Source organism: Pseudonaja textilis, chromosome 4, assembly GCF_049901715.1.
Source record: "Pseudonaja textilis isolate UNSWEBS1 chromosome 4, rPseTex1.2, whole genome shotgun sequence".
Taxonomy (NCBI): Eukaryota; Metazoa; Chordata; class Lepidosauria; order Squamata; family Elapidae; genus Pseudonaja; species Pseudonaja textilis.
Genome location: NC_141993.1, coordinates 45756622 through 45769831, shown reverse-complemented (window position 1 = coordinate 45769831; position 13210 = coordinate 45756622). Strand labels below are relative to the sequence as shown.

Below are 13210 nucleotides of genomic sequence, written 5' to 3'. Positions count from 1 at the left end.
TGAGGGATTGAAAAATACCCGGGGCAACACTTACGCCAAATTGGAGACGCTTGCATCGGAAGGCACCCCTGTGAGTGACAATTGTCTGGAGTTCCGCTGTTTGGTTATCTACAGGGAACTGCTGATATGCTTGAGACATGTCCAATTTAGCAAAAATGCTGCCTGGTTCGAATGTGTGTAATAAGTGCTGAATGACGGGCACAGGATAAGCGCTAACTTGTAGAAATTTATTGATTGTCGCCTTGTAGTCCAAGCAAATTCTCAGGCTACCGTCTTTTTGAGGGGTGTGACAATGGCGCTCCACTGGCGAAATCTGTTGGTTCAATGACCCCTTGTTTTAAGAGTTTATCCAATTCCGCATCTAGTTTTGGCCGAATAGCAAATGGGACCCTACGCGGTTTTAGCCTGATTGGGACTGCTTGGGGTCAACTGAGAATGAGATGGGGGTACCGTTATAACACCCCAGCTCTTCGCTGAATACATCTGAGTAATCAGCGAATAAGGAGTCAGTGTCTGAGGTTGAGACAGCATGGACTCCTGTTAGCCCTAGGCCGAGATGGGGAAACCAATCGAGCCCCAATAAGGTGGGTAGATTGCCGTTAACTACCACTAGAGGTAGGTGACCTTTAAAAGCTCTAAAACTGACAAGAAACTTGCCTCTGCCGATTACAGGAATGGTCTTCCCCTGGTAGTCCTTCAGGCCAAACTGGCATCTCTGGAGCCGGCTAGTGGATAGGCTTGGTTGGAGCCTCTTGAGGGTGTTCCACGAGATAATTGAGAGCGCTGACCCTGTGTCAACCTCCATGCGGCACGGTTTACCTTCTAGGGAGATGGAGAGAGAAATTTTACTAACAGTGTGGCAAGTGTGCTTGGCAAGGTGGTGCGTGCGACAGTTCAATACTTGCCTCTGTGGCCCCGAGTGCGAGGGGGGGTGTCTTTGTGCTGCGCTTTGGGGGGCTTGGCAGACTCTCGCGATGTGTCCCCTTTTATGGCAGTTATTGCAGGTGGCTCCTTTAAACTTGCAGGTGGCCCTCTGATGAGATCCCCCACAGGCTAGGCACAGGGTGATGTGCTTGGGTGGACCGACGTTTTCTTGTCTGGCTCCTACCTGCGGCCGTCTGTCGTTGGAGAGGCGGTGGACTTCGTTTTCATCACTGATGGTTTCCTCTGCTACCACCTCCTCAGAGTGGACTGGAAGTGATGTCAGCTTGGCACTTGGACCCTGGATTTTGGTGGCTGAGTTTGTTGCCAGCTCAGCTGCCAAGGCCTCCTCGACTGCTTGTGCGAGGTTGAGGTCTTTTTTGGTGAGAAGGCACCTTTGCAGGTGGAGGTCCTTGACCCCGCAGACTAATTGATCGAGGAGCATGTCCTCCAGGTAGGTTCCAAACCCACAATGCAGTGCTGCTGTTCTGAGAGCGGCCATATATTGATTGATGGTCTCCTTGCTCGATTGCTTCCTCATACGGAAGGTGAATCTCCTGGCAATCTGTGAGGGCCTGGGGGAATAGTGGTTAGTGAGAATTTCAAGTAACTCAGACCACGGAACGTTTTTTCAACTCACGAGGAGCCACGAGTGCCGTGGCAGTATCGTAGACGGTGGCTCCACAGTAGATTAGGAAATACGATTTTTTCCGAAGCTCTCCCGCATCCGCCAGGCCAACTGAATCGATATAATGATTAAAGCGGTTCTTATACGATTCCCACTTCTCCTCGTCTGGTTTGAACGCCGGGAAGGCTGGATTGGAACTCATGGTGCTGGGACCGGTTGAACAACCTGTGGAAAAAATCTCTCTGGGGCAGCAGACAATGTTTTAGTGCCCGTGGTGGGCAAGTGATTTCAGCTCAGGAGAGGCTGTTTGCAATCCTCTCTTTCTCTCTGGGTTAACCACGTTTGGCTGTTAGCCGTTGATGGCGTTTGGATTCGCGCCTGTGTGGGCGTCAGTGACTGGCTACAGCGCTGTGCTGTACCTTTTAAGTTTGAAATTCAAATGACAACCGTTTGAATTTCGCGTCTGATACTGAGCGGCTGCGGCTCGCAGCGCTTCACTTTCCCTGTAGCTGGGCTAACAAGCGGCTACAGACGCTTCTAACTTTCGATTCTGACCGCTCTCTCTGGCTGCGGATCAGCGTTTGCTTCTTATCGCTTGCTGGCCGCTTTCTCTGTCAGTGGATCAGCGTTTGCTCTTTTTGTTTGCTCTTTTTGTTTGCTGACCACTCTCTCTGGCTGCGGATCAGCGTTTCTCTTATCGCCGGCCGATCGCTCTCTCTGGGCTGTGGATCGGCGGCTAGTGACTCAGTGGTTGCATGGTGCTTCTGGTAGCCATCCCATCCTCGTCGCCAGTGTTAGGTTTGGGAAAAGAGAGGCTGAACCAGAGCATGAGTGCAACAATACTTTATTATAACAATAAAGGGCTGACAGTGCTTGCCACGCCTGGAACTGGCTCGCAGCAATCAGCAACTGGTTGGACCCCGCAGCCTGCTTTTATAGCTGGCTGCTGGGGAGAACCAACCAATGAGGAAAGGGGGAAGAACGCCCACACAAAGTGAATGGACCTGAGTGAGAACTCCTAGAGTTCTCAGGACATAACAGCTAGCCCCAGTCAAGTGCCAACTGCCAGGCTACCCAGCGGTCCTTGCTGCCACAAGATCCAAAGACCAGGCCCAACTTAGGACCCTGGCATAGCTGGCCAGCCAACTTGACTGCCTAATTATTGGTTAGTTGCTTTTTTATTTCTTTATGTATTTATTTTTTAGTACCTGTTTTGTTTTTTTAATCATAAAAACAGAATAGATACTAAAAACCTAAATAAATACATAAATGATTTTTTTTTGTTACACTACTGTCACATGACCATCAAGCCATGCCTGTGTGGTCATGTGACAACCAAGCTACATTCAGTCAGTTATGTGATCACCGAGCCATACTCAGTCAGCTAGCCACGCTCACTCAATCACATGACCACCAAGCTACACCCAAAAATTAGCCCATGACCACAGAACCAATTGTTAAGAAATTTGAATCCCACCCCTGGTTGATGTGTAATAATGTCCTAATTCTTCAGGTGTTACCTTAAGTGTCCTAGCTACCTCACCAAAAGTTGATCCTTGTGCAGCCACTGCTGTATCGTCCACATAGATGAATAGATGAACACTATACAGAAGCCTGATGATGGCAGATGAGATTCTGCCGAAACGTTGCTACAACTTTAAAAGCACAACTATAATGATGTGGGAAAATACCCAAACAAAGCTGAATACCATACATATAAATACCTGCAAAAACTTAAGAAAACACACACACACACACACACACACGTGTGTGTGTGTGTTTGGGTGTGTGTGTGTGTGTGTGTGTAGCTTCAACCACAACAATACAAGAGCACACAATAGATACAAACTCAATGTAAACCACTTCAAACTTGATTGCAGAAAGTATGACTTTAGCAACAGAGTGGTCAATTCCTGGAATGCACTACCTGACTGTGTTGTTACACCCTCTAACCTCCACTCCTTTAACCTCAAACTAACCACTATTGACCTCACCCCATTCCTAAGAGGTCTGTAAGGGGTGTGCATAAGTGTACCATCATGCCTACCCTCCCTGACCTATTATCTCCATTTATTCGTACCTATTTCCTGTATTCTTACTCATGTTTATACTTATATCTATTAACTTGTAAATGATTGACAAATAAATAAATAAATGTTATACAATGTTGGAGTGAAAATGCAAATAAAAGGAACATTTTATTTTTATAAAGAGAATTAAAAATATTAACTGAAATAGAAAAAGAAAAGGGGTAGTCAAAATAAATAATAGTCTTGCCTTGAATATATTTTTTTGGAATAGACTATAAAAAGAACAATGAGAAATGAACTATTGATCCTCTTCATAAAAGAAAACTATAATTAAACCATCAGACTAGTTAAGGTAGTTCTTGAGACATCACCCTAACAGCTGCTAAAGAAGAGGGACTAGATAATAATTGGGTTGAGCAAACAGTAAAACTAAAGCTCTTTTAAGATTCAAACATCCGTTCTTATTCACAGCTCAGTGATGGCCTCATGCTATACTATTTTGCTATTAAATGCTATCTTATTTATATTTAAATTTCCTTTTTATTTCTTGAACTAATTCTATATGATCAAGTGATTTTTTCACCGAAGGGAAAAAGTCATTTTTTTAAAAAATATTTCTAACAATTAAAATCACATTGTGAAGTTCTGTTTTAGTAACTTAGTTTGTCTGGTTAAAAATAATAGGATGTGATTAACTGAAACTCAAGTTTTTATACCAATGCCAGTATTAGATAGAATACTGGTTTTGTATCCACAAATTAAATATGTCCAACCCATGGCCCATGGGACACATCTGACCCTTGATATTTAGTAATGTAGCCCCACAATATCATAAACCTTTAACATTATTATTTATATACAATAAATATTATATGTAGCCTAAGATAATTCCTCTTCACTCAATGTGGTCCAGGCAAGCCAAAAGATTGGACATCCAATGAACATGAAAGCTGACTGACTGTCTTAGGACCAGTTAGTATCTCATAGCCCAACTCATTTTTCAAAGTTGTTGTAGAAAACAGAGTATTATACATGTTTGCGACTTTTAGTTATTTATAAAAATAATCAAGCCAGAATTAAAAATAATTTTAAAAAAATAATAGAATATTTGCACGAATAACTGGAATTCTTTAATAATCAAATTTGGATACAATTTGGGATGATTGTAGACTAAAGGAACCAGGAGCACTACTCAGGTGACCCTGAGAACACAGATAAACCTCCTAGTGCTTCAAGGACCCTCTAAAAGGATGCAAATGACCAACTGTCTGCAAGGAATATAAATCCTTCCATTTCTCACTATCCTGTCAGAGCTGAAAAGACTTCTTGCATGAAAATGTCTTCAAAGAAAAACAAGGAAGTCCAGTTGCCTACTAAAAAAATACCTATAGCAAACAATATCAGGTCAAAGCTATTGACTATTCCACAGAGGAAACCAGTGTCAGTGGCAGATATTGTTCAACTTATTTTAAAAATAAAATCTGTTAAGGTCCCATCCAGAATAATATAATCATTACAACTCCTTAAAGAAAATCTAAATTGGTGGGACTTGTTTTTAATGACCTGCAAAAGATAGTTCTGGTTTAATACCTTTGAATGGAATAGAATTAAAAGAAGGGAGAAACAGAAGACCTTGTCAGTTATAGGCCAATAGTTTGCTATCAGTCCCAGGAAATGTCATGCAACAATGAGAAAGAATTTAAATGAAAAATTAATCTCTTAGCTTGAGAAACATTTTGGTTTAACTAACTGTTACTTTTAGAAAGACAGGTCAACAATCAACCAGTGCCTACCTATATTCTATTTCCCTGAAAGGCAAATTATTTTCTGTTTTTAAGGTAGCTATTTATTATGTTAATAAAACTAAATTCTGAGCTAAATTAACTATAATAAAACTTATTTTTTTAAAAAAAATTTTTTTAAGTACTAGGAAAATTTATAATCACGTGATAACAAAGTAGAGAATTTTAATTATTTAAATTTTAATTATTTAATTATTTATATAATTTTAATTATTAAAACAGTCCCTTTGAAAACAAAAATCAACTATGATATCTTGCTTCAATATGTTCATTCAAAAATGGGGAGATTTGTTCCTGCAGCAATACATGATTTTATGCAAAATTACATTTCAAATTTTATATGGAGCTCTGATTTGGATTATACTTCCAATTAACAAAGTAGCCCAAGTGCAAGTAAAATTTTAAAGTTTTCTTTTAAGTGCCCCAAATTCTGTTATGTTCCTGGAAACTGGACAACAGTAATAGCACTTAGATTTATACACCACTTCACAGGGCTTTACAGCCCTCTGTAAGCAGTTTACAGAGTCAGCCAGGACTGGGATTCTACCAGTTCACACCTATTCATTAGAACCGGTTGTTAATGTTCTAAGCAGTTTGGAGAACCGGTTGTTAGAAAATTACTGGCCTAATCCTGTAAGGAAGGCAGGAAGGAAACATTCTGGTGTTGCTTACAGAAACTGCCTCTCCATTAACCCTTATTACATTCTTGGCAGGAGTAGACTTCCTTTCTTTGGAACTTCTCTGGAGTCCCCTCCCCCACACTCCTTTGCTGGTACTTTGCTTGTGTGGAGTGACCAATGAAAAGTGACTTATGACCATTTTTCACACTTACGACTGTTGTAGCATCCTCACAGTCACGAGAGACCAGGTGAGGAGATGCGTGCCTTGATGTGAGTGATGTTGAGTTGGCCATGCCCAGCCAGTCACATGACCACCAAGCTATGCCTGCCAACTAAGCCACACCCACGGAATCAGTTGTTAAAAAAGTTGAATCCCACCCCTGGAGTCAGCATATTGCCCCCACCAAATTGGGTCCATGTTTTACCCACCTCAGAAGGATAGAAGGCTGACTCAACCTTGAGCCAGAATCAAACTGCCTGCAGTCAGCAGAATTAGCTTGTAATGCTTCATTCTAATCACTGCACCACCATGTTCTTTCTTTGTTTTAAAAACAAAGGTTGACTAACCATTATTAACTTTTGTTTGCAAATATATATTTTTAAAACCAAGGAATATTTGCTTTAGGAAACCCAAAATGAATATTTTGTTGCTATATGCAATTTAAAGTGATGAAACAAAGATTAGTTGATTGGCAATGATTCGTATTATTTATTTTCCCAGGAGTATGACATTAGAATTTCATTGTATTTAAGAAGAAGTATGAGTTAGTTCAGAAACAAATTGATGGTTTTGTGTTTATCTATAACTTTTAGAATTAATTACAGATATACCTTTTATCCTTCTAAAATATCTAAATGATTTATATTTAACTAAATACAAAATAGCCTTTTCAATAGCCAGATAAATGTGTTGCTGTTGAATATGCTATAACAAGGTTGTCTAAACTTTTGGTTTGTCTGAGGTGCATTGAGTGAAAAGAAATTGTCTTGGTCTGCATATAAAATATTTAATATAGTTTTGTAATATAAAATCACCTAATGATGTTGAAAGTTTATGATCTTGTGGGGCTGCATTGTGGGGCTGCTGCTTGTGGAAACTGTCCAGGGCCACATACAACCCTTGGGCCATGGTTTGGAAATCCCTGTGCTGTATGGTAGATTTCAAATCCTCACCTGTCAAAGATTTTATCCTTCTAATGATATCAATCTTGAAATGGTGGATCATATTGTTTTGTTTTGTGAATTTTATGAAAGTTTTTGGCAGGAATTTATTTGGCCTGTTTTAAATCAAAACCAGAAGAAGATACCTTTGAGTATCTCTTTGTTAAAATTTTGCTTGTAGATGGAAATCCTAAAATTGCAGAGGTGACACCAGATTTTTTACTATGGCTATTAAAAGTAAATGTTTTTAGTAACACATCAGTGAGTTGAGATTTTAGGTGTATTATATAATATATATTAAATAATTTACTTCTCTTATTCAATACCAACTTTTAGATTATATGTGTAAATTTTGACTGTGAATCAATTGAAATAATAATTTAAAAATATTATGGGTTTTGAACCTATAATTGCAAAGTTTTGAATGTTATTAAAGTAAAATGTGAATAAAAGCCAAAGTAATAGGGAAGTTATTTGGAAAGTAATCTTATATCTAACTATATAGCCAGTACGCATTTTTTTCTGAGTTTATTTATTATATTTGTAAGGTTTGCCAACTCCTAATAACTATGTGAGGTGAACAACAATGGAAAAAGAATATGAGAAAACAATAGTCCAAAACAGAACAATCCACAAGTTACTTCATACACATACAACAATCCAAAGGAACTCTGCACTCACCCAAGCCCAAGGCCTAGGAGTAAAGTCAGATCTTTAAGGCTTACTTGAAAGGAAAGCAAAGTAGAAATTGTTCAGCAGACTGAATTATAATGTTTCTTTAGATATGATAGCCAGTTGGGTGAGTATGGGCCAATTGTGCTCTTCATCAAACCCCCTCACAAGGTTATTGTTATGTGGAAACTAGGTGGAAGAAGGACTATTAGGTATATTTTCTATCTTGAGATTTATAAAAACAATAAAGTTGGGATAAAAATGTAATAAATAAAGTAAACAAATATGGTAATATAATCTTGAATTATATCCAGAATATTCAAATATGAGTGATTTACTTAATCTGCCAAATATGAATGGACCCATATATGTAGAAAAGTGTAAACTTATATTTTGTACTTTAGGGAGTTTTATCACTAATGTTATTGCTTTAAAAAGTAGCGGTGCTCACATTCACCATAAACTTGCTATTTTAATTTTCAGGGATCTGAAAGCAACTTAATATTTTTGCATATTTTTCTTACCTGCCTTATCCATTGTTCTATGACTTTCATTGAAGATCCACAACTCCCAATTGTTCTTTCCATTTATTGAAGGGCATGTTGTTCCAACAAAGATTATTTAATTAAGATTATGAAATCATTTTGCCAAGAAACTAATGGGATTTGGCTATGTGATGACAACACTGTCTGTAAACAAAATGTTCTACATAAGAGAAATGGGAGCACATCCATTTTCACACATAGCCAGAGCAGTTGTTCTTTTCAAAAGCATTGCACAGATATTTTAATGCATCTCCAGTTATCCACATTTATGTGATAATTAGATGGAGAGGAAAGTTAATAGAGATACTCTTGAGATTTGCATTCCTAATACTATCCAGTACTTATTTTCATTCATGATATTCTTTGAATTATTCTCACATAATCCAAATTCCAAAGATTTTTTCCCAAGGTTTTTTTTAACTATATCATCTAACTAACAATAATAAACATTTCACAAGTGCCCTTTGCTTCTAATCTTATAATATCAAACTGCTGATAGAACATTTGTAATTCATCCAGCAAAATTTATCTATTAATGTTAAGTGTTTATTTAATATCCTAATTAAGAGTTTCTGGTTATCTATCAGGAAATTGAGCTTATTATCTAGCCATCTCAATTAGGGATATAAAGCAAATTTAGTCTAATAGTTTTCTGTTTCCAAATATAATAAAGCATTTTTAGTTAGAGAGGGAGGATTAACTGGAATTCAGGTATTTTATCATTTCTAATAATCTTATAGCAAAAAGAAAAATCTATCAAGCAACTATAATTTCCTCATCATTAAAATCAAAGTAAACTCATGGGTTTAAGTTGCCAGAATATTTTTGTCTGTGGAAATAAATATGTCAAGATTTTAAAAAATCCAGTATTTCTTTTACAATCTAAAACTACATTTTTCTCGGCACCATAAGTATCGGCCATAGTGAATGAAATTTCCAGGAATCATAGATCAACCCTTTTATAGAAGAGACGAGTCTGCAGAACTGGATCAAAGAATGTCTATAGAGTAATAAATAAAGTAAAAAATCTAATTCAATTTTTCTTCCAAATTTGGGGATACCAAAAATTGGGACCTTTTCTTTGTTTCTGTAAATTGAAGTAACAAAACTATTTTCAAATACATGTTTTGTGTATGGAAAATTGTTAGTTGGGGTTAATCTGTGTATATATTCTTCTTCTCCTCTCTCTTTCTCTCTTTTTTTACTTTTCTTTAATCTTCCACCAATATTCAGAATCTTTGGCCATCTCAATCTCCGTTCTGAATGGCAACTAGTAAAAGTGGATTATAAATCTATCTTTAGCAGAAGATGTACCAAGGATGATTTCCAGTCATGGCATTTACACAACCAGGTAGGAATACATCAACTAGTGTCTGTTTCTGTATCCCAGATGACCTACTATTCCTAGTTGTGAGTGTTGTTATAAATTAATGAATGTAAATCACAGGATTTAGTTAGATTGAAAGATGAGAAGCAATGCAAGTCTGAATAAGATACTATAAAAGTAACTAGACAAATAATTGCTTTAGTTATCTATCTGGGCTGAATGGTCAGAATAACAAAGTTATGAGTGACATAATTTCAGAAGTACCACATAAATGAAATGGAAGTACAGGGAAGAAGGAAAATAATGTATCAGGGGGTTGTTTTCTGTATTTGGCTTATAGCCAAACTGTAGACAAAGGAAGAACTCATCTTGTGGAAGGAAGGAATGAGACATTAAGGGGAGACTTGCCAAAAATATTACCCAGACTTAGAAAAGGGGAACTATTGTTTCTCATTGTGGGCTAACATAAAGGATTGATAGGGAAAATTTCATCAGAAAATAAACAGAATCTTTTCCATTATCCTTACATTTCATTATACTTTCAGTTCCCACATAATTGTACTTGGGTCTTATTATTATAATAATGATGGTGTGAGGACTCAATCTTCATAAGAAGTTCTAGTATAGAAAGTTAAGTATCTGTGCACCTTGTATAATTAACTTGTACAGAAGAGTACATGTTATTCCAAAGCAGTATTCTTCTGCATTGAAGGGCGAACCTTGTGTCATGGGAGAAAGGAAGATCTATAAGAAACGTAAATCAGGGGCGTGGTGCGCATTATCTAGAGATTACTCAAGAACAGTGGTTTCAGAACCATGCATCTGTGCTGAGTGGGACTTTGAATGGTAAGTTTTATCAATTAAACATATTTGTAAGCCACCACAATCCAAAGAAAATCTCAGCAGTTTAAACTAGAATTAGAAGAACTTTATTGTCATTGTACAATTACAGTGAAACTGTGGATGCACCCCAGCAACTGTTTCCAATAAAATAAAACCAAAGCACTTTAAAATGAAGATAAGAAAAATAGAAGACAAAAAATGAAGACAAACTAAAATAAAATATCCATGGTAGGAATAACATAATTATGAATTTATTTAAAATGTGTAGCAATAAATGTAAATAAGTTAAATAAAATTAAACATTGTAATATTCATATCAGAAGGAAACTTTCTGAAACAATTCAATTTTTAAAAGCATCTAAACAACCAAGAAAGACAGAACCAGTCTGATCTCCACAAGGGGGTTATTTATCAATGTTTACTCTGTCACGGAGAAGCACACCATCTTACCTCAGACCCTCATCAAACAGTAGGATTACAGCAGTTTTTTCATTAGAGATCAAATTAGTTGGACCAATTATTGATGGACTAGATCACCCTGAGGTATCCAGGCACCAAGCCATAAAGCCATTATAGGTCAACACCAGCACATTTAAAAATTCACATCCAATGCAGGGTCTGCGAATTGGAAAATTGTCCTTTCAGTGCTGGAAGCCCCAAAGGATATGAACTACTGCATTTTGGAATTAATTGTACTTCCTAAATATTCTTTAAAGGCAGTCCCAAATAAAGCATATTACAGTAGTCTTACTAGACAGTAATTAAGACATGAGTCACCTTAGCCAGCTTCTATATTATAAACTTTTCTTAGAATCCTTTTTTTTTCATGCTTGGCATCAAACTACACTTACATTGCTCAGCCTGATTCTTCTTAGCACAAAAATAGTATGCAGCAAGAGTGTAGATAACTCTGTTCCAATTGAGTTTTGAACTGTGATTTATTCTCCCTCAGATTGGGTTTTGAGAAATAACTCAGTGAATTGTTTTCTTTGGTATATTGTATCAAGAGGTTGTCCATTACTACTTGTTTCTTTTTTCATAGAAATGCTTGCACAGACTTTTTCCCAGTCTGAATACCTTCTACCAGTAATTGGCAAAATAAGTTACATTTTATACTCAAAAAGAAATCTTAATTACTCCCTTCTGCCTCTCCAAAGTCTACAAAGTAGTATCTTCTAAAAATTCACTTCTCTCTTGAGGAATGAGTTGGAGGAGAAAAATAACTTCTAAATTATTGTACAATTACACAACATCAGAAAATAATCCAGATTTTGTTTTCAAGCTTCACAGAAAAATGAATCATGAAATCTTTCTACATTTCTTGGTTGAAGTTTTCATTTTCCCTTTAGTACTTTATTTACCCTTGTCCGGGAAGCTTCTTCCAATAAGTTGAAGCAGCAGCTGGACTCAGTAATTTTTAACATACAAACCCCAGGGCTTTCAAGTGCGAAGGTGGGCAGTATGTGAGTTTTTAATATACATTTACCAGAAGTTAATGAACAAGTCTGCAGCCTTCAGGCCCTTCAGTTATGTTGTCGTTAATATTATTTAATATTAATGCAGCTCTTTCGTTCTTTGAGGCAACATGTGACTCCCCCTCATGAACAATTTTAATTACTAAGTTACTACAAGGCATACTTAAAATGTGCAAGGGTGACCTACTGAGAATGATTAAATTTGAATGTCAGAAAAACCAAAGCATTAAAAGCAGTCTAGAAATTTAACAATTAATTTAACTACAATGTCTACCATGGTTCACATACCTGTGTGAGATAATCCATGATCCTTTGTTATTTTCTTGTCATCCATGGAAGGCTGTTATGAAAAAACTGCTCTGATTTAAGCCTTCTCTAAATACTTTGCATAATTAGATAGTGCATCAATATTGTTCTATTTAATGAAGTAGTTATGGATTATGCCTTTACAGAATAGCTCCAATGACTATTTCACTGAATATTTTTAGAAAGATATATATTCATTTATTTAGGTCTCAGTGTTCACTGTTGTAAAATTACAACATAATAATCACCATTATACCATCTACCAGTAAATGGCAAAAAGCACAAACAGAAAAAAATTACAACTTCAATCCAAAAATAACCAGAAAGTGGATTTTAAAATGCCAGTTATTTGGGTGATTTAAAAGATATACTTCATATAAATTTCAGACAGACCTTTTACATCGATACAGCAGATTCTTTGAATATGAGAACTTGAAAAGTGGCAAATAACTTCATAGACCCAATTACTTTTTCCCTCCCTCCCTTCTTCTCTCTCTCCTGGAGGGGGGAGGGGGGCAGAGAAATAGAAAGCAAATTTACTTAACATTAGTGCTTTGCTGAAAATAATTGTATTTTTGCTATCATTTCTCATTAAATTTGATGTAAGAAAAATTGCTTTCAAAATTCCTTCAATTTTTTGGGGGGCAGCGTATGATGCTGTTATAGCCATTTATTGCTACATTTATAGTGTCTTTTCTCTGAGAACTCAGTATTCTTACTTGGGGTTCTCTCAATTGTCTCTCTCTATAAAAATAACCCAATGAATCCAGCATACCAAGATGTTATCAGGCATGTGTGAGGCAGCTCGGATTCAGTATTACAAAGAGCTTTCCACTCATAGCCATCTTATAGCCTCCTCCACTACTTGCAAAAGCTGGAT

The 13210-nt window shown here is 36.9% G+C and overlaps 1 protein-coding gene across 1 annotated transcript in view; it reads left to right on the top strand.

Moving 5' to 3' along the window:
* Positions 1-13210, top strand: part of SORCS3 (sortilin related VPS10 domain containing receptor 3) — a 535825-nt gene that overhangs the window by 456213 nt on the left and 66402 nt on the right. The window contains exons 15-16 of the mRNA XM_087932777.1: positions 9613-9730; positions 10419-10552. Coding sequence (XP_087788903.1) covers positions 9613-9730; positions 10419-10552 — 252 coding nt within the window. The remainder of the gene's footprint in view (positions 1-9612; positions 9731-10418; positions 10553-13210) is intronic.